This window comes from Polyodon spathula, chromosome 21, assembly GCF_017654505.1.
Source record: "Polyodon spathula isolate WHYD16114869_AA chromosome 21, ASM1765450v1, whole genome shotgun sequence".
NCBI classification, from domain to species: domain Eukaryota; kingdom Metazoa; phylum Chordata; class Actinopteri; order Acipenseriformes; family Polyodontidae; genus Polyodon; species Polyodon spathula.
In genome coordinates this window covers 6,414,501-6,437,019 of record NC_054554.1, presented here as the reverse complement: position 1 = coordinate 6,437,019, position 22,519 = coordinate 6,414,501, and the positions used below count along the sequence as shown (strand labels likewise).

The window sequence follows — 22,519 nt, the reverse complement described above, 5'->3', positions numbered from 1 at the left end:
TTTTTTTTTTTTTTTTTTTTTTTTTGCAAACTTAAACTGGAAACAGACAATCAATTTCTCTTAAAAATACATTCAAAATTCACGACGAACAAGACAAAATAAATCCTCACCGCGAAGTTGCACAAGTAAAATAAAATTACAGGACCCAATGTATTGCATAATATGATAAATATTTGCATACTATTTTCTTAATGGTGGAAAAATATGATAAATAACATTAACAACGATGTAAAAGACTGGAAAATCCGATGAATGCAACACTTTAAAAGAAAGATAAAGGGTAAAATCAATGCCATATGATCACTACTATAATCACTACTCAGTCAGCGAGCGCACCAGGATGATAAACTCTATTTTTGAAGCGCATCTCATTGATCAGACAGTGAAATTCTATCTGTCTGCGCTGATTCGGTCCCAACGCAGTTGTAGAGTTATGATTCCCCCGGTAGCTGACGTCACGCGGCTGACTGAAAGATAAATAGCGGCTCAGCGCTTCACTTCGGCCAAACTGAAACTGGCAGCCGGAGAGGCAGTAGCTGTGTTCGCTTAGCAGAGAAGACCTATAACGATACCTACAGCATCGCTTTATTTATTGAAAGTGCACATAACAAAGGATACCCCTAAGAAAGAAAATCCAAGGATTTATTTCTGAAATGTAGGTTTTTCATCGGGAATTTCTTCTGTTTTTTTCTGTATTTCGTAGGCAGTTTTAATTGCATAATACGTTAACTGTTAAAAAAAAAAAAAAAAAAAAAGTTGTATTATTATAGATTGATATTTTATTATAGATCGATGTGGTGCATTATTGAAATTGCGAAGTTGTTGTGCATGCACGTTCAATAACTTGTGTATTATTGAACTTGAACAAAGCCAATTCAGATATATCTCTCAGTGTAAAGAACGGCTGTATAATGCAGTATTTTGGAAACAGTGATGTAAATATAGTTTTATTACAGTAACATGTTGAACAGCACACGTGTGTAAGGAACCGTTTACATGGGATTAGTACACTATTACGTATTGGTTTGTGTAAATAATATTATAAATACTTTTTTTTTTTTTTTTTTAATAGCTAGCCAGGCAATCGAACTACATGATGGTATCATTATCATGTCCCCCATAGACTTTCATTTCAGTGGCTTTACATCTGGAATTAGCATGTGCAAGGAACAGACATCCTAATGTAGAACTTTTAATATATATTATTTATTTATTTAAATTTATTTTTTATTTTTTTTGTAGTACCAGAAAAAGAATGACTCTGAATAAAGGTGACAGGCTGCGGAATCTGGACAAGAGGCGGAGCAGCATGCCTTTCCCAATGAACCAGCATCTGCACAGGAGAAGCATGCCGGTAGACGAGCGGGATCTGAAGTCCGCGATGCCCACCCTGCAGCTGGGAGAGCTGTCCAACCTGGTCCGGTGTACCTCATACAGCCCCGACGAGCAGCACAGAGACAGCTGGGTCTCCGACTCGTCAGATTCTGTCATCTCCTCCGGCAGTGACACAGAGGGACAAGTCTACAAAGTGGTGCTATTGGGCGAGCAGGCAGTGGGCAAGTCCAGCCTGGCTCGGATATTCGGTGGGATCGAAGACACCCACGATTGCGAAGAAGCTGGTGAGAGACAGACAGGCATTGTTTTTTTTTAAATCTCCATGCGCTAGTAAGTAGAGGACACGACAGTCTTTTACGCGTTATTTCTGCAATGATAGCGTATAACCCACCACTGTGTATATTAACAACAAAAAAGTCAGTGACCAAAAAATGTATTTGTGTGTTGACTTGTAAACATGTTGCATAATGAAATACACCGGTATGCATACGCTAGCAAATATAGAGTACTTTTAGCACTGGACTATTTGCAAAATGTTATCAGTTTGTCTAAAGAGAATTTTCTGAGTCCATAATATGGCACATGAATACAATACTAAAATTAACATTTCATGTGTTTGTGTCTAAGTCTAGGAAGACAGCAAGGTGATAAGAGAGAGCTTAGTTTATATTTAGCCAGATCCCCTCAGGTTAGATAATGCTGTTTATAGCGCAACAACAAAGATAATGAATGGAAAAATAAATGCGTGGAGATACCGTGCATGCAACAGAGCCCCTTTTAAGATTAGGGCTGCCTTCTCTGCAGGTGTTATCAGCTCTTGTCCAGATGCAGGCTGCCTAATGATCTTCTATAATTGATACATTAGCTCATTCTAATTCAAGTCCTCCACTGACTGCATCTGTATCCGTCTTTCTTTACCTTCAGGAAACACATACGACAGATCAGTCATTGTTGATGACGAGGAGGCTTCCATTGTTTTATACGATATATGGGAACAGGTAAGATTCAATCAGTAAATGGTGTCATTTTAAACTCTCTAACACTGTTTGCAACCATATCCAGATTCCTCCAACTCCAAAAATCAAATCACTACACTATCTCAAACGATCATTGGTTGGTTCACACAGTATAAAATACAATCACACCTACACAGTGTTGGTAACAAGTTCCAAAGCAGCCCAATCACAAATTAAACATTCTCTTTTTATAGTTTTATATTAACCAATACATAAATACTATAAACATATACTATACATGCTGGGCTTCATTATTATTGGTATTAGTAGGAGTAGTCGTGGTAGTAGCGGTACTGCTATAGAGAACATAATAAATTTAATATTATACAGTAGTTTTTAAACCTGTATTTGTCATATTGAAAAGTAGAGAAAAAGATCCCAAGAAGTTTGTGAGCATGTGAGGAATACAGCACCATGCTATATAATAATGACCACACTTCCTAATCACTGACTTTTCATTCTTTCCCGCAGGACAACAGCCACTGGCTGCAGGACCAGTGTATGAAGATAGGCGACGCCTACATCATTGTGTATTCCGTGACAGACAAGGCCAGCTTCGAGAAGGCTTCGGAGCTGAGGATCCAGCTGCGGAGAGCCCGGCAGTCCGAGAATATCCCCATCATCCTGGTGGGAAACAAGAGTGACCTGGTCCGCTCGCGAGAGGTCTCTGTGGAAGGTAAGCGCTGCAGCACACGCCAGCTTCTACTGTAGCAACACTCTGCATACAGGGAGATAGGCAGGATAGCTCAGTACTAACATGACTCTATAACATATACAAGTGTGGGAGCGTTATGTATACAAGTTCAGGAGATGGACAGATATTAAAATGCAGAGGAACCAGTGCAGTAATGTTCTCTAGTATACTGCGAATGAAAGAATGCAAATCCTGCTCCCTTACTTCCTCTGTCTGTTACTGAGGGGGTCTCAGAAAGCTTGTTTAAGTTTGTAAATACCAGTCAAAACTTAAAAAAAAGAAAAATTTAGTGTGCCACAGTTCTGTAGTATATTGAGTCACACAATACCAGGATCATTCCTACCATCTTTTTGCTTGGATTTGAATACTGCTTGAACGGCTACTGAGATCTGCATCATGCGGGTTTAAAGAAATACGCATAAAACCACAGAGACAAGAACCTCTAACTGGAAAGTACAGATTTATCTTCCTTTTGCAGTGACAGCATTTAACCACTGGGGGCACCATGTACTAATTCAATTGTTAAAGGAGAATACATATCAGCCCTAATCGTCCTATTTGTAGCATTCCCAAGCTGTAACAGTGATTAGTAAGCCTGCAACACCTTGGGGAGGATGTGGGTGTTAATGAATGAGTGAAGATTGTGTCACTGATCACTGTTGTTCTCTTTTCAGAGGGAAGGGCGTGCGCCGTGGTTTTCGACTGCAAGTTCATCGAGACGTCGGCGTCTCTCCACCACAATGTGCAGGCCCTGTTTGAGGGTATCGTGAGGCAGATCCGCCTGCGGAAAGACAGCAAGGAGGACAACGCACGGCGCCTGGCCAACAGCAAGCGGCGGGAGAGCATCGGCAAGAAGGCCAAACGCTTCCTGGGCCGCCTAGTGGCCAAAAACAACAAAAAAATGGCCTTTAAACAGAAGTCAAAATCCTGCCATGACCTCTCTGTGCCCTGAGGCTCCTACTCAAACTGCACCAGACCGGATGCTGTGCAATACAGGCTTGGAGTTTGAGGACTCTGAGGACTGGTATTGCTGTATTATACTGAAATAATAATACACACAAACAAAAAAACTGACAGGCAATTCAACAGTGTTCTGCATGAAGCTTGCTGAATTTTATTTTCCTAACATTTTCTTTACTCTCTGCCTTAAAAGTACAGCTTGTGAACCCTAAATCTGTATATAGAGGTACATACCAGCAAGGCATGTCTGTACAATTGGTGTTTGCTAAAGCTGTGCCTTGTTTAAAGAAACATAAAATGTTTTTTTGCCCTTTCTTAAAGAAAGTCAATGTATGGTCACCCAGAAGCTAAGATGGGGTGGCTGTGAAGCAGATAGCAAACTGTTGTATCATGTTGACATGCTTGCTAAAAGGACAAATTAGAATTTTTTTTACAGGCACTATGTTGATGTTTCTATCACTAACCAGTCCTTTAAGAGTGCAATTCAGTGCGCAGGTTCGTACTTGCATTGAGATATTGGGGTGGCTTTGGGGGGGGGGGGGCAGGTTATTACTACATGAAAGTTGATCTTTTTCTTATTTTATTTAGATGTTAAAACTACACGTAGGAAAAAAAAAACAATAACTAAATATAGCTATTGTGGATTTAATACTATTTTATTGAGGTTGATTTGCACTTTCATTTAATATTATTCAATTTAAAATTGGTTACATGTTTACATAAATATTTTATAATAAAGTATGATCTTGCAATCCGAGTCTTTGAAATTGTCTCAATTGCAGCAGGCCTAGTTCTCGCTATCACTGCTGTTCACCGTGGTGGAAGTACACAGAACACACTCACCTGTGAAGAAAAAAAAAGCTATGAATTAATTCTAATGGAATCGAATCAAATACAGGGGTTCAACAAAAATTACCTGCCATAACACTGTCAATAGGGTGTACGCCCCATGAGGTATCCAGGATTCTGGAGGGATACGCATGTTCCTCAGTGATTATCACCTTCGTCAGGGAAATCCGCAACCTGTTCTATATAATGCTCTATTATGAATCATCTCTTTATTTATTGTGAAACATTAGTAGCCACTTGCGAACATATGTGTGAAAAAAATAAAGAAAAATAAAGATAGAAAGATTGGTAACTTACAGTGAAACACTGAAGTTTAAACAGTTGGCAGCTTGTGGCCATCAAAATATTGCCAAACGACCTGTCATTGGGCATCTAATGATGCTACACAGAATGACAAGTCAGAATGGAGTATTTTTTATTACTTACCCTTATGAAATGATTGCTGCAGTATACCATGAAAAAAAAGGGAGTAAAATGTAGTAAAGCATTATTAAAACATTGAAAGCATGGTAAAGCACAGAAAGGTTTAAATCCCAGACTAGTATTAGAAAGCAATGTAAAAACCACGCTATGGTAAACTGCATAGGTGCCTTGTAAAGTTACACTGGTAAATAGTATCTCAGAGGTAGACAACTTAGGACCATCTAGTTTTTATTGCTACCAAATCTTAATTATTAAACTGACAAATGAAACCACTGATAACCATGTATTCATGTACTTCATCATTTTATTTTAGCTGTTAAATATGTACTGAAATGGCTCCCCCAGACAGATCTTAGAGTATAAACATGAGTACGTTTTCAACATAAATATTTGCCATTTAAACACACTGACACTGCACTAGCTATTGGAAGTGGCTGCATTTACACAAAGTCAAGTAGTCTAACCTTGAGTACATGTTTTGTAATCACAGGGCAAAACAAATCTGTTGTATAAAACCGGCAGTTTCCACAACTGCGTGGACATTAAAATGTGAAAGGATCAAGCCACACTACACAACGCAAGACGTTTAACGGTAGGAACCTCTTCTATTTCTGATGGATCTAATAGAAGTTAAGTGGTTAAGTTTTGGTTTTGCTAGAGAAAAAAAAAAAATTATTGCAATCCAGTATTCACTGCCAAACTTTTAAAACTTCTATAAATATTTGATGAAAACCTGCATGGTACATTCATTAACTAATTATCACAGGTTTCATTAAAACCAAACCACCTGCTGTTTAGTTTTGGAGTCCTTTAAACTTAAATCAGGGTTATGTTCAGCATGCTTTAAACTTTTAGACTCTGTTGGTGATTAATGCATATTTTAATTACAAAGTCAATAATTAACCTTGCAAGTCAGAAAAGTGTTTTGCACATACGCGTTCTGCTTTACATTTCACTGTTCTGCCACCCCACAGAAGAACTACAGACACTGAAGGAACAGGTAAGAACATGCTGTTTGTGTTTGAAGTGCAAAAAAAAATATGATTGAGCAAGGGCTTAAACCTGTATTATATGATTTACATTTAGTTAGACGTGCCACTGTACCGTTGTTGTTCTCTAAACCTTCTGGATATGAAAATATTTTACCAATTCAGCAGAAATTGACAACCAGACACGTTATTCAAAAAGGTTATGTTGGCTGCTTTTGGATAATGACTTCACATACTGTACCTGAATATGACTATAAAGTACTGTTAATTCTGGAATGAAGTGTGATTAGCAACAGGAACGATTGCCTCTTCAATGTCAAATGATCATCCTTACTATTCACTGTTTGACGTCAATGATTGGCTATATGTTTTGCTTCTAGATCTGCTGTACTGATCTTTTTGAATATGTTTTTTGTTTAGTCATAAATTAGTAGAAAAAAAAAATTGTGTTTAATAAAATAAGATGCTTTCCTTCCCTAGTTTTTGACAGGAGCTAAACCACTCGCTGTGACCTTCTAAAGCCCTTTATTACCCATCTCTGTTCTCCTTAATTTCCACCTTAATTTTAATTGTCGGATAAGTACAAAAGACCACACCCTCACCAACGTTCATGTGTATCACAGATTCTCTTAAGGTCACAGTAATAATGGCTGAAGCTTAAGGCAGGGCAATTACATGGATAAGATTTAAATGGAAAATTTAAAGGACTGTGATTCAATTGTAAAAGAGCCCATTGTCTGTTTAACATCTACACATTAAAAGGTTATATTCTCACAAATGAAGGCTTGCTGTCTCAGAAGCCTTTACAAGATGTTTTTTTGTTTCTTAAGTGGTTGTTTAGTAATAATTATGTCAGAGTGTTTAGTTTTTTAGGGATGTTAAAGTAAATAGTGCCCTTTGATTAAAGAAAGAAATAAAATAATCCTTTCGTTCATGATGACATTTTTAAAATGTTATCCATTGGCATCAAAATGCTTCCTTGTGTTATACCGGTAGTTAAAAATTGTGAAGAATAGAAATACACAGGGATGATGCCAATAGCCACAAAGCCCTTACGAAATCAGTGGTAAAATGCAGGCTTATGCCTTTCAAGCCAATTTGATATTGCTGGTTGGCAAGGTGGGGGTAGGGTGGGGGTGGGGCTGTGTGTGTGTGTGTGTGTGTGTGTGTGTGTGTGTGTGTGTGTGCGTGTGCGTGTGTGTAAACATGCCACAATGATGCATTGAAAGGTAATAGAAGTAGAATCTGACCTTAAACGTTACATCTTTGTAAAACTGCACAGTAATGTTGCAGATAATGATGCCTTTATCATGGCTACTGTCTGAATGGACCATACCTCACTATACTTCTCTGTGACGCATGCTAGGCATTGCTTTATCATGCTTTCCCTATAGTCACCTCATTACATTGCACTATGCTTTTACCATATAATCCATGAATTTTAGATGTAGTAAAATTGGTAATGCACTGCACTGTAAGTCTGACCTTGAGCCCACTCACTTTTATAGCAAAGCGATGTTTGCTATCCTTGATTCAATTCAGTAGATTTAAATAGCAGGCATAAAAATAACCTAGATATAAAAGAAATGAAAATGCTTAAGTTAAATCCAATTTATGTCAGTGTATGACAGTGTATGTCAGGTTCACTACAGACTCATTATCATTCATTTCTCTACTGCTGACTGCATTATACACTCTATTTTATATTAATATGGCTTGCAGCATGTTTTATACTTTGTCATGGTAGAGTATGTGCTGTACAGAATTTTACAATAATGGGTGTTGTAAAGGTTGAAAGTGCAAATCTCCTTAGAGACACAATAATATTTATCACTGTATAGACTGTCACACACCGATTAAACAGAGAATGCTTTTCCTATATATGAATTATATGTTTATAGGGATTGTCTCATTCAAACTCATTTCATGGAAAATGTTTCACAACTGGATTTATAGTATGTTTATTTTTATATATACATTTGTGAATTAAAGAGGAAATTGGCAAAACCTCAAGAGACACTTGCCAAGACTGTACATATTTTTTGAAAAAATGAAGACAAACCCTGTCTAAAATCGCCATTTCCTAAGTTTAATGAGCAGCCAGTTTCTCGGGGAGAAAGCACAGCTTCCTTGAACGATAGTCAGCGAAGCAAAAAGAACATTTCAAAGACAGAATTTCAGAGCGTCTACGTGCATCACTGATAGTGCAGTTTACACATTACAGCAAAGCAAAGGAAAGGTCAAAGATGGTTGTAGCATGAGCCTGGTGTGGTGGGGAGATACAGTAACGTGTGTGTATGGAACTGGCTGTCAATAGGGGCTTGTGCTTCTGGTAGATTCTAGATCCGATATGTTCTGTCTAGAGTATAAACAAAACTTCAAAAGATGCGCTTCTGTGATATAGCCTAACTTCTTGGTTTAACCCCAATTTCTCTATACACTGTACTGATATATAAAACATACAAGCTTTCAACCTTAGCATGCTTTATCATACTTGCATAACACAGTATATCATTAATATGACACAGTTCATCTTTTCATGGAAGAAATAACTAATAGTTTCTCTTAAACTGCAGGTCCTGTTGCAGAATGTGTCCTACACCACCTGCAAAGGGGCTCCCTTTCCTAAATGTAAGTGATCCAAAAAAAAAAAAAAAAAAAAAAACACACGTTGCTAGGTACATGCATCGTTACTGTTAGATGTACTTGTGGACTGTTCAATTATAAATGTTTCTTTGTTGTTTTGTTGTTGGAACATTTTTTTTTAGAGATAAATGAATTGTTAGGTCTAAGGATACAACTCATAAATTGAGCATAGGTTCTGGTTAAATTTCTAAGGAGACTAGGGATCTGATTAACATCTTTTAGTCTCCTGAATTCTGGTTAGAACCTGGGAAGGTGATTGTATCCTAGCTTTTGTCTTTAGAACAACAGGAAAACGATGAAAAAACAAGTCCTTTGATGTCCAGCCCTGACATTAAATATATTTGCCTTTTGGTCAGACCACTGTTTTGTATATAGTAAACTACATATAAACATGTTTTGCTTAGAAAATACAGTTGGTTTATGAGGGGGTCATAAAAGCTTGCCCCTTCAAGGGCTGATAAGAGATTTGTATAACTGTAACTACGAAACTTATTTTCTTCTGATTGGGTTAAAGAAAAAAAGTGATGTCATAAGGTTAAGTCTTTATTAACTTAATATTAATTCATATTACCTATATTAACATTGTATTGTCTTGTTGAGTCTGTTATGACCTGTGCTTAGGGAAAATGGAATACCCAACTGTTCGACTGTATTTAATAAAACATCTTTGTTGAAATCTACAACGGAGTTTGGAATCGCAATAATTATTTGTACTGACGGATGCACGAAGAAGAAAAGAACACTAACTCCTAACTCTTATTTTTAAAACAACATTTGTGTTTTGAGTTTTAGTTGTGGGTAGAGGCTTGATCTTATTTGAACACTGTTTTTTACTACTCAAGGCATACCGTTAATGCCGATATTTCCTCACATCAGTGTAGCAATGATTTAATTATGGTCCTCTTCTCTTAATCTAAGGCCTGTAAAGGGAGATTCAGCTTTTTGTTATAAAGAGGTCAAATGTATGCAGCACTGAATCTATTATAGTTGCTACTTTCCTAAGTCCTAATCAAAGAAAACAGGGTTTATTTAATACACCAATATCTGAGACAATGTGGGTATCCAGACAAGTTTTATATAAACATAGACAACATGCACCTATCCCAGAGCAAATAATTTACACATGAAATGGTAACTCCCCTAAACCAAAGACTATCTTTCCCCAACAGTTCCTGCTCTTATTGGCAGTGGGGACATCTGAGGTGCTGAGGTCAGAAGTTCCAGAGAACTATGAAGGAAACTTCCCTTTTTATATCGCAAAGGTACGTTCAACACAATTCTTCTTTTCTTCTTGTAATTTGTTTAGTGTCCAGCAGGTGGTGTAAGCGTATATGCATAGTAATGGAATGTCATGTCCAGCAGCTGGGGGCGTATAGAAGTGAAAAGACACCAGGTCTGCTCACAGAGCTGTGGTGCCTGAAATAGTAAAATTAATAAAGAATATAGAATAAAGAATTAGGGTTAGGGCCAAAAAGCTGGGTTCCTCCACTACCATTGTCTTTTGTTTAATTTTAGCAAAAGTTTGACATTGATGTAAGTGTACAGTTAAGTTTTCAGAGAGGAAAATATTGTCTAGAAAGAAAGCATTCAATAACTGTTCTTGTTCATTTTTTCTTTAAAGTCTTTAAAGGAAATGTATCAAGATCGACCAACGTAACGTAGCACCCTGCTGTGGCACATATTTTACCCCATCCCGAATGTATTAACTAGCCCAAAATTAATGAGGCACAGAGTAAGCTGTCACATTTAAATGCTTAAATGCGCTGCACCGGTGCTCAAAATGGGCTACCGGGAGTACAGATTAACAGATTAATCTGAAAAATAGTGCCTCCCCTTCAAATGGGCTACCTCAATTGAACAATAGGTAGGTCATTTGGAGAAGCAGAAATGACAGTTCAAAATGGGCTAACCTGTGTTTTAATAAAATGTACAGGTTTTAACCCACTAAAGCCTGGGTAGCTCATCTGGAGAGGCAGAAAGGACCCGCGTTGACTAAGTGTCTTGACTTTAAATTATATTATATTACTCTATGACGAATACAAACAATTGTACAGAATGAAATAACCGATATCGAGCTATAATTCAATCCTCTTCTTTCATCCACTCTCCCTCTGTTCCTGGGTTGCTCAGGAAGGGTAGGAGCCTGCACTCTCTGTCATAAGAAATACATTATGCCATAATGCTCTTTCCTATCAGCTGCTTTCTGTCTTTTTTTTTGCACCCAAATAAGACCAATTTGACTAATTTGTGGACCCTTTTAGAGCCGGAGCAGCTGTTCTGCCTCTTCATCAATCTAATTTTAATATCACAGGCTTCATTTACAAATGAGCCCCACCTACAATTTGATCGTGCATATAATTAAGACTTGACATGCTCTAATGTGCATGGATAATGAGTGGCAGAGTGCATTGCATGGCGGGGCACATTTTGGCCGTGCTAACACAGCCTTAACTTGCCAAAAGAGTCATGATACATACGAGGTCATTTTAGCCAGCGTAAACTCGGTGCTATGGCCTTAATGTCATCTTTAACGCTTGATAGGTGATCCCCCATGTGTTCTATTTCTGTCACTACTTTCCTTTGTACTTGCTTCAGAACAGAACTGGTGGTGTAGGATAGGGCAGTAACTTCCAGCAGACCACCATGCTTTGTAAAGGCACTGTGAATTGAGACGCAGAAACGAAAAGTGAATAGAAACAGGGTTTATGATTGCCTGATTTTTCTGATTATACCATTAAATTGGCCTCAATTGATCATTCTCTCTCTCACACACATACACTGCTGTAGTTATTTCCATTCACATTTTAACCTCTATCCTTCTATTACAGAATGTGGTACACAACAAGTGACTAAAACCCTAAAGCCAGTGTTTTAGTTTGAAATGTCTCATTAAACCAGGATGTATTTCTTGGTAAACACAAGCAGTATATACAGTATTGTTTCCTAATAGAGGACTGCAAACAGGTTTTCAAGGGCAGTTGAGGGAAGTGAATTATTATTTTGTAATTATATTCATGGAGGGCTATTACATTACATCAAGATAATGAGTTCTATGGTCTAAACTTCGATGCGGTGCTGTTTACACCCTCCCTCCGTGACTTCTGGTTATAGAAACATAAAAAGGAGCACCGTTCAAAGTGTCTTCCTCATTCCATTCAAGTCATGTGCCAATTTGACCTTTCAACTCCAACATAGCTCAAGATAGATGTGGGTGGGGCTAGCAGAGTTGAAAGGTCATGTTATCACATTGTCTAAATAGGAAGAGGAATTCAGTTCAGTGCATGCATTTAGGATCTCCAGGCAGGTTCAGTAATTTTCAGATAGAGATAGAGAAAATGGATAATAACTCTGGGGCACCAAAACCCAGGTCCACTCAGCTTAACAATGTTCCATTTTGTTAGACAGAAAATAAAAATAGCTTAACACAACTTTTTAATAAAGCATTTTATTAAAGTTATATAACTATAAACACAGGTACCTGAACCTGGGAGTTTTGTTTATATTTTTTAACTTTAGAAAAATAAGCAGTCTTCTTTCAACTTGAAATCTATGTCTGTTTTGTTTACTGTTTCTGTACCGCGCCAAATTTCGACAAAATATTAATTTACAAACACGGCGCCTGGATAAAATTGATAGTCAAATATATTAATATTAATATTTATACCTCAGTGCTAAAACACTGACACCCTATTAATATCTGTATGACTCATATTCTAATTACCATTAAAGATTAAATTCACCTTTCAGCTGGCTCCAATGATGTTGGATAACAAGCAGAAAAAAACAAAAGTATTAGAGGGCAGCATGCATTGCCTTTAGTGTTAGGATGGAGAGCTAAGCACTGGTACATTCCCTGCTTTAAACTGAACAAGTAAAAATAGAAGTACTAACAATTAATTGTGACCCCATAGTTTTTTTGCTTCATTTTTTTGAAGTCTAATCAATATTCCAATCCTTGTTTACCAATTTACCGGTGTCTCTGTTGAACACTGAAATCTAGGCCAACTTAATTCTGATTGCCACTCAAGCTACGGTTCATGTTATATTAAGCTATATGTATTATATCAAACAGTTTTTCTGCTGTTGGCTACTGTATCATGCAAATGATACACATTTTGCTTTAGTGCTTCTCTAATGATATGGAAATATGCTTCCCTATTGCTGCTATTGAAAGAGCAAGTCTTTGAGATACTCCAACGCCCTGCGGCACAGCAAGCAATTAGTGCCTCCTGACCAGGAGAAAGTTTTGTCCGCATTTCAATTTGAAATTGTAATCATGCCACAGTTGAATGTGATGTACAAATGAGTAACAGGATTGCACAGTGTAGATCAAAAACACACCTCCAGAAGTTCAAGATCAGATCTTTACATTTGTTTTTTATGAGGTGTAATGCGTCTGAGTTTTGAGGTAAAACTGGCGTTGTGACGCATCTTTCTTTTCATTAAGTAACGTAGTCTATAAGCGTAGTTCACTTTTTATTTAGTTTTAAATGAAGGCTGGTCAGCTTTTTAAGAAGTCCGCAGTTACACAGTATATACTGTATATAAATTCACTGTGGTGCTGAGGCTGTTGCTGTGACTAATGGGGATAGCAGTGGTTGTCAAAACAGAAGTCTCAATAGATTTTGGTTGTTTTTTGAGTTATTACCAGAAAGAAAATGTTCTAAACTTAAACACAGACCACATAATTACTGCGTAATCACTGAGTAATTAATGCAAACAAACAGAAATGTAAAGTTAGAGGAAAATAATAATTAAGCTTGACTTTGAGAGGAGCGCTTCCTAGCAAACCGCATTTAACAGTACAGTTACACACAGATTCTATGGCAAAATGTCAGATACTGAATGGCACTGCTGCTAACATGCTGAGTGCTAGTTTGGATTGTGTTAGACGGAGCAGCACCACCAGATCCAAAGACACAGCTGCTTTCTCCTGTGCCAGTTACAGTGGAATGACTGACTGGTATCACAAAGACCATCACACACAGCGGAAACCAACCTATGAGTTCCAGGGCACCTTAGAGAGGGCATTCATTTTGTATTCTAGTCACAGTTGTTCAACTTTTAAGATATTGAAGAGCTTTCTCTCTATGTTTGTGTAATAGAGCAATTTTTTTATATAGTGAAAGTTACACAAATAGGTGAGTTTATTAGTTGTCTGAATTTGAATATGTTGTTTGTTTCCCTTTTCAGCTGCCCAAGCAGGCAGTAGGATCATACCATTTCACTCTGACTGGAGATGATGAGGGGGTTTTCGGGGTGGATTCGGGTTTTCTGTATGCTACAGAACCCTTCGACAGAGAGAAGCACCCCTCCTACACGCTGCAGGTCAGTTACTTCAAAAGATCACAAATATTTCAAATTGTAATATTTAAAAATAAAAGTAACATACATCCCATCTGCCTCAGCTGTAGATACAAAATGAAAGCTATCAGTATCATGAAAAAGTATGTAACCGTGACCTACACTACCTGGCCATTTTATTAGGCATACTCTTGAGACAATAATGCACCATTCCATGTATGAATGGTTTGAGGAGCAGGACATGCATCAGTGATACTCTGCCTGCCTCACTGCACCAATTGAGTGAAATGTTAATGACTGACTAGATTTCACCTGCCAGCACCTTGTGGGGTCTATACCATGTTGTGTCAAGGCTGTGATCAGGGCAAACGGTGGCCAAACCTGATATTAGCCACAGGTCCTAATAAAACGGCCACACAGCATGCATACACAGCATGACCAAATTTAAGAGTGACATGCAGAACGTATGGTCACTATTCTATATCCCCAGTGAGAGATCATACATTTCAGACTATTCTATATCCGCAGTGAGAGATCATACATTTCAGAACGGTCTATCTATTAAAATAAATAAATAAATAAATAAATAAATAATCAAGACAATGTGTTTTTAGCCAAATGTAAAATAAACAGACACCATTTACATTTTAATTGCTTCCAACCTTTGGTCTCTCTTGTAAAGCAAAAACAGTAACATTAATGCATTGCCTTAAACAACAAAAAATTTGGTCCAGGTAATGTGTTGCCTGATAACATGCTGAAATCATGGAAATCATATTGCGGCTGGCATTTTCAGCCATAACTTTTTAACTGTATGGCTTATATGAGGCTTATTAATCAATATTTTTAATTTGTCTTGAATTCAAATGATCTGCACTGTGCTTGAACCTCAATTGCAGACATGCAGGGGTGGAAATATTAAGCACAGTCTGAGAGCTTGTGGAATGTTCTAAACCCTTAAAAAATCAATTTAACTACTTTTATCTGGATTGAATTGTATATTTTCATACAAGATATATACAAGATGAATTACTTATTTTCTGGCAGCAGATTTATCATGCCTCAGAGACCATTAGAGGTGACTGTATATTCAGAGTTGTATAAACACTGCATTTTAAATGTGCTGGTGTCCTAATTTAGCTGTTACTGTGTTGGGGCAATGCATGTTCAGTTTTTGCCTTTATATTTTGTACTTAGATGTATTCCATGATCCTCTCAGCCAGGTTTCATAATGATGTTGCACGGTTAAAACAAACTGTCAATGGAAAAGACTGCATACTTTTTCCCTTTTATTATCACTTAAATTCTCCAAAACACACCCTTCCTAGTTATTATACTAATAATACTTTTCTGTTATTTGTTTTCTTAATCTAGAAAAAAAATAAAGTTTCAATACTTGTCTGTTTCATCTCAGGTAAGCGTGACTGACAAAGGGCAGCCAGTCATTGACCCCGCCACTATTTATATCCAGGTGAAGGATAAAAATGACAACTCTCCACAGTTTACAAAGGAATCCATGTCAGGAATCGTCTACTCTGGTCTGGGTACAAAATCAGGTGAGTGGTGTGTGAGTTTTCTCTAAGATACAAACTGAACAGAGCTGTTATTTTAGCCTCATGTAGCAAAGTTGTATTTTCTTGTACTTCCTTTGTCCTTTCACCTGGAGAGTGACCAACCAGCTGCTTCCCTTAATGACTGACATGCTTTTCAGCCACTTACTGTTCATGCTTGGACTCAGAAAACACTGCTGCGGTGAAATTACCATGTACTGCAGTAAAAGAATACCTGAAAGTAAGGCATGCAAGCGTAGAGCTTTCTTTAATCTAGTCTGATACCAGATGTATGTTTTATAAAATGAACTCTTTGCTACTACGTGTGTTTTAAACTGCACATGTGAAAACTACCAAGGAACATTGCTGGATGGAGAGATTTTAAAGCCATTTGTTTGGTACTGAATACCATCTCCCTTTAAATAAATGTTGGGGATGTTCTTTCTGTAGCACCAAATTTGATAAGTGGATTATATCTTGGCAATTAAACCTTTAATTACAGACAGAGTTAGATCATCATCAGCAGCATCTATAGTATGTATTTATGTTGTTAGAAGATATTTGTCGTCAAAAATGAAGGCTTGCAACAGTCATAGTCTAAAGATATTCTCTTAGTCAATACCTTTCTTTTCAGTAGGGCTTATGCTACTTGATTGTGTTATTTAAAAGTGCTGTGCGACATTAAAAAATGTCACATGATGAATATCTTTGGTTTTTATTCTTTTTTTTAAACTCTGTATTGCTGTTGGAATTTCATAAGCTATAATCACGTCAAGGAAAATATTTTTATATCTATATCTATCTATCTATCTATCTATCTATCTATCTATCTATCTATCTATCTATCTATCTATCTATATATATATATATATATATATATATATATATATATATATATATATATATATATATATATATATATATATATAAAACACACACACACACACACACATAATTTTTATTCTGTAGCAATGGCACACTTAGTCATGTTTTTGTGCTGTTGACCTTCAGATAGATTTGTATTCACATTATTGTCTGAATTGACAGTATTGGGTTCCTGCGTCAATGTGTAGAGAAGAGGTAGAGGAACCTTCTGTTGATTGGATGATAGAGACTAAACAATGTGCTATAGAATTCTTAATGGAATACAGCTGTGTTTTACACTTCTTGTGGTCTATTTAGGGTTGTAAAAATGGTGCTCTGCAGTGGTCCTACGACAGTTAGGATTTCTGAAAATGGGCCTTATTCACTTTAAGGGCTGCAATAACCTTCTCTATAGCAAACGTCATGACCTGCAAACCTGAGAGCATTATATATTGCATAACAGGCCTTAAAACTTAAAACAGTCTTTACATTTTGTGAATAGTGCCCAATAGAGCTGTATGCCGTCATCTTTTCTTATACTTCACCATATTTTCGTCTATATATAGACTGGAATATTTGAATGGATTTGTATGAAAAAACAAAACAAAACTATAAATATATATTGCCAGGATCAATTAGAGATTCAAGATAAAAAATAAAATAAAAAAAACTAATACAGTAGGCTGCAGTCTGTGAATCACATGTCTAAGATACACCTGGCTGAGAAAGGCCCAACTAGAGGATGATGAGTTTCTGTTTACCTTCCTCTTGATTGATATACTAGCTGCTTTAGCCTATCCCTCATTAGCTTGCGTAATGCTGCAAACTAGACAGAATAGTCACATGACTGATGTTTCCAAACTGTTTCTCAATAGGGTTAGCATTAGTTGCTGCCTCCTGACTGTAATTTCCCTTTTGTTTCCTTTTGTACCACAGACAAAAGGAAGTTCCAGCTTACAATACAATAAAATACAGCCTACATTTGTATAGAACAAATGTGGTTTTCTTATGCACACTAGGGGCAGTGTTGCTGGGGATAGGTTCATGGTTACATTGTAATGTACTTTAATGTACTAAAAAAAAAAGTGGGGATTTCGCTTGGGTACCCCAAAGTTTCTCACCTTGTTCTTTTTTTTCCGGTTCCTGTTAGGGTCTCCCTTTATGCAGGTACAGGCCTCTGACCTGGATGACCCCGACACCCCACATGCTGACCTCCGTTACAGTCTGGTCAGCCAGGCCCCCTCAGAACCATCCGGAAACATGTTTCAGATCAACTCTCTGACCGGCTCTGTGTCCCTCACTGCAGAAGGCAAGTCTATATATATATTTAGAACAGTGGTGGTTTAGTGGCTTGGAAATGCATTTAACTTGGCTAAACAATAACAAATTGAATCTGTGTGGCGTTGTATATTATAGATTCTGCATAGTTGGCAAGGAAATGACTCTGAAGCTGTTATGAAAATATATTACGTCTCGGAAAAACACTCAGTCAGTTAATTATTTGGAGCTTCTAAATAAACCTTTTTAAACTCACACAGAGCATGTGTTATATGTTTGTTTTGAAAAGTGTGAGCCTGTGATTTCCAATTGGATCACTTTTGGTAAGCGTCTCTGTGATTTTTGTAATTCAACACTTGAGTGTCAGATAAAAGCTCTTGTCAGCTGCTTTTGTGGCACTATCACAAGCAAGTCTGTTGAAATGTTTAACATGAGAGAAGTTGGCCTGCAAGCTACAGTAAAGCTAGTGCACAGTCATGGAGAAAACCAATCGGGGCTTAACTGATGCTATTTTAGTGTAACTTGTCTGCCCCTTTGCAGATTGACTGAACCATTTCAGTGATTACACCCAGGAGTCATTGTCCCCCAGGTGATGACCCCTCCTAGCAAAGCGTCCTCAAAAGGAGATGGACAATGGCACTATGACGATTGTCAGGCGTGGTACTAGTACCGTGAGATCTTTCCTTAACAGCTTTGCAAGCACATCTCAATCTGACCACCTGGAGGGGTCCCCTTGGGGTTGAGGCATCACTTACTTTGAATATGTAACTAATATCGGAGGCTTAGTTAAACAGCAATATATGGCCACTTGGATTTTTAAAAAGGGAGCCTGGTACATACTCATCTAACCAGAAACAACAACAGTGAGTGATAGAGAACACAAATAGTGGGATAGTTAATATTAATGTTATAAAAACCCTTTAAAGTTTGCACTCCTGTTTTCTAGGTGCGCGTCTCCTAGACCCAGAGCAGTGTAACATGTATAACCTGAAGGTGACAGTCAAGGACATGGGAGAGGAATCCTATGCACACACAGTGGAGGGCAATGTGTCCATTGAAGTCATGGAGAACACGTGGATCCCACTAGTGCCTGTGAATCTACAAGAGAACCAGCAGGGCCCTTTCCCACAGCAGATCTCCCAGGTAAGGAGACAGAAGTAACTGTGCTGAAAGTACATACAATAACTACAGTAAAAAAAAGAAATAAAAGATTACTAATTTAAGTCTGATCACCTTTTCCCAGTTCGCTTTGACTTGAAAATCCTTTCATGTTGTGCACAATGTTTAAATGATTTAAATTTGAGGTTAAACTTGTTGCTATAGCAATCACACTACAACATTTTTCAAAACTTAAAGGAGCTGCACACCCCTAATACAATTTAACTGTACTGTAACTGCAAATTATAACAGTGCAATACAGATTTGAAATGCTAGTTCATAGCACAGCTAATCAGCAGTCTCACTCTTCAGTTATGTGTCCCTGTCCTATGTGCTTTCACTACAAGTTCAACTGTGCTTGTTATTCATAAGAACCACTGGGGCCACCAGTCAAAATAATGGCGTTGCTGTAGCCAATGCTGCATTATAGCATCATTCATCCCTTCACATACAGTGTGCAATATAAATGCATTTTTTTGTTTTTTAATTCACTTTAGAAAAAAAAATGCATTTTACATCACACCCTTATAAAATATCAAAGGGGTTGAGGTGCACCTGCAGAACTGAAGGAAACACAGGGAAAACTTTCTGCTTTCTGAGTTCAAATCTGCCTTTCTGGTTCGGTGACTAGATTACATGTTGATTAACTTTAGTTTTGAATCAAGGTTTAGCTCGACAAAGCAATTCCTGTAGTTGACACAACTACAGGAATATCCCTCATTGGATATTCCCCTTGGTACCTCAAAAGGTTTCTATAACTGCTCAACATAAGAAGACACCCCTCCTGTGTCTCTCTGGTGCCAAACACCCCCACCCCACCACATGATGTAAAACAGCATTCCTTCATGGTGTGCAGCATGCTCTGCTTACACCAGGGGGCTTCCCTGACCTTTAGCTTGTTATATAACACTTATAGTATCAGTCACAGCTGAATGCTTTCATCTGCCCCCAGAAATATGAATAGACAGAACATAAATGCACTGTTGCTTAGGGCAGCATCGAAAGTGAGATCTTTACACCCGTTTTTCACGTGTTCTTCTTAAGCACACCTCTTGCATACTTCAAAATAAATGTACATGACCTACACTGTGGCTACACTGTATGCTTTTGTTACATTACTTAAAACAAAGTGAAATGATTGAGTAAATAACTGTTAAATCTTTGTGTAGTTAATGTTAGTCTATTTAAATTTTTCCTCTATTAAAATTGTTCATGTCAAATTGAACTTGAGATTTGACTGCAGGGTCATTTGCTCCTATCAATATAAGAGACAAACAGGTGAAACCATAATAATGCATCCCAAAACCACGTTCTCATTGTCAGTGAGGTGCCTACAGTATATAGCAAGTTTACAAATCAAGTACTGAATACTCATTAGTTAAGATAAAATAAATTCTGGTCAGAAAATAAACTGAAAAAAATGTAACAAGACAGAAACAGAAGCTGAACTGTAACTGAAAAAAGCCTCTCTCAGCAAAATCCCATGTTAAGAGAATGTATTGGTGTTTCCAATCTGTTCTGTTCTTTTTTAAGAGAGTGTATCTTGAATGATGAGTGATAAGTCTACACACACACACACACATACACACACACAGACGTGGACAGACCTACTCTGAGGAAAGCCTGACTCGGAAATGTAGATGTTAGCTGCTGCTTGTATAACGAAAGCAGAACAGGTCATTCTAATATTGATCAGTCTTGAATTTGTTATCTTCGTGGTGTCTTTGTGCCTTGATGTTTTGGAAGCTGCTTGTATTTGTATGAATGCCAGAAGTGCGGAGCACAGGGCATTGCCTCCAAATTGGAATTGCTATCTCTGTTGGCAGCTGCTATTATATAAAGGATGATACGAATGAGTCCAACCTGCTTGACTTTTGGTGATGGCTACAGGGATTTTGCTGTCAATCAAATTATCATTTTTAAAGGTGTATTTAAAATCTGAAACTTTACATTGCCTTTACATGACTATAATCTGACAATTTTGCAAGATGACAGTTGTTTCAGAATAACCAATCGGCTTATGATTCTGTGTGATTCCCATGTTCCTCTGAAATCGATCCCAAGCCTTACAATATTCACTCATCACCTGATAACCGGGGAGTTTTTGTTTTATGTTATTAATGTCTCGGGTCGAGTCAAGGATGTCTCTAGTTTAAGTGTGCATACTACACACACAACAGATCTTATCTGTAGCAAGGGGGTAGATGGAGGCAGGCTCTTACTGTATACATTACCAAACTTTCTTGAGCTCTAAACATCAACGCTGCAACGCCTGTATAGTGCAGGTCAGTGTGTTTTTAATAAAAGCAAACTGGACGATATTAAGGCTGATCTCCAAACAATACATCCACTTTGTCACTTTCTATGCTGGCTAAGGGTTATTATCTTAAACAAGGAAACACCCAAGGCACATTACTGAGAAGACAAGGCATTGTCATGTGGAAGAGGTCAGGAGTTTGTTAAAGCTGTGGGGAATAAGTAATGATTCAGCCAAGCAGCTTGTTATAAAAGATAGCTTAGGAGCTGCAGTCACCGTTTCAGCTCCTGACCTTTTAAGCTCTTCATTTTTCATACCATGGCACACAGCATGGAGAAACAGTGTCAGAATGGCTACACACTGAGTGATGCTGAGCAGAGGCCTGGGTCTCCACAACAAGAGCTATAATTTAGAAGAAGCCCTTTGTGAAAGGTTGTGCCAGCCCCCATGGATTTGAAAGAACATCTCTACTGCTCTTACTAGAATTAAAGTTGAAGGAGCAGAGCATGGGCTGAGGGCCTCACAATCTGAGTGCCTCGCTTCTGATAAACTGTGACAGCACCAGAAAGAAAGAGCAGTTAAAGTGTATAGCGCTGAGGAACTTCAAAGCGGTGTGTAGCTGAACTGCAGATAAGCTTCTCTAGAACATCTTACTCCCTGATCATGGATATAATTAAACTGCAGTTTAACTTCTCAGTAGCTTCATTGTTTGTGTGGTTACAAGGCTGTACTATAATTTGCAGTTCCAGACTGTTTATAGTCTTATTTGATTAATGTATTAAATAAAGTTTACTGTTTATTAAACTTTTTTTATAGACTGCTGTTGGCATTTTTTTTTTGTAAACAAAAAAGACACGTTTCATAAATATCAAACTTTTTTGAATCCTTAATACAGAATAATAATTTAAAAAAAAAACATAAATAACACACACGTTAATGTTCTGTAAATAGGGTCCATGTGTTGTTTTTATGACACCATGTTAAGACTGATGAGCTACAATGTATTTAAATGGTTTTCACTAGAAAGCTAAAACTCTGATCAGAACTGTTTAACCCAGTTCAAGCATTCCCCATTACATTCGTGGAAACCAAACAGCAGCAAAAACAACAGTGATAACCTCTGACCACACTTGTTAAAAATAACAGCTGTACATTGGGTGTACATGCAGAACCACAATGCTTGTCACCTTTCCCTT

General features: G+C 37.6%; 2 protein-coding genes across 2 annotated transcripts in view; both read left to right on the top strand.

Moving 5' to 3' along the window:
* Positions 1 to 492: 492 nt before the first annotated feature.
* On the top strand, positions 493 to 4,123 carry LOC121296324 (GTP-binding protein RAD-like). Its single transcript, XM_041221746.1, has 5 exons — positions 493 to 655; positions 1,243 to 1,619; positions 2,260 to 2,333; positions 2,823 to 3,027; positions 3,720 to 4,123. The coding sequence occupies exons 2-5, from the start codon at positions 1,256 to 1,258 to the stop codon at positions 3,995 to 3,997; spliced, it is 921 nt and encodes a 306-aa protein (XP_041077680.1). The 5' UTR covers positions 493 to 655; positions 1,243 to 1,255; the 3' UTR covers positions 3,998 to 4,123.
* Positions 4,124 to 5,798: 1,675 nt separating this feature from the next.
* The window catches only part of LOC121296308 (cadherin-16-like), a 39,172-nt gene continuing 22,451 nt past the window's right edge, over positions 5,799 to 22,519 (top strand). The window contains exons 1-8 of the mRNA XM_041221703.1: positions 5,799 to 5,869; positions 6,252 to 6,277; positions 8,843 to 8,897; positions 10,082 to 10,174; positions 14,106 to 14,240; positions 15,631 to 15,772; positions 17,781 to 17,939; positions 18,855 to 19,051. Coding sequence (XP_041077637.1) covers positions 8,856 to 8,897; positions 10,082 to 10,174; positions 14,106 to 14,240; positions 15,631 to 15,772; positions 17,781 to 17,939; positions 18,855 to 19,051 — 768 coding nt within the window. The 5' untranslated portion in view covers positions 5,799 to 5,869; positions 6,252 to 6,277; positions 8,843 to 8,855. The remainder of the gene's footprint in view (positions 5,870 to 6,251; positions 6,278 to 8,842; positions 8,898 to 10,081; positions 10,175 to 14,105; positions 14,241 to 15,630; positions 15,773 to 17,780; positions 17,940 to 18,854; positions 19,052 to 22,519) is intronic.

What these genes read in the sequence shown, in the direction of transcription:
- LOC121296324 (XM_041221746.1), top strand. Translation starts at nt 1,256, where the DNA reads ATGACTCTGAATAAAGGTGACAGGCTGCGGAATCTGGACAAGAGGCGG. An exon ending in CCACGATTGCGAAGAAGCTG is followed by an intron (nt 1,620 to 2,259) that starts GTGAGAGACAGA and finishes CTTTACCTTCAG; the next exon opens with GAAACACATACGACAGATCA. An exon ending in GCGAGAGGTCTCTGTGGAAG is followed by an intron (nt 3,028 to 3,719) that starts GTAAGCGCTGCA and finishes TTCTCTTTTCAG; the next exon opens with AGGGAAGGGCGTGCGCCGTG.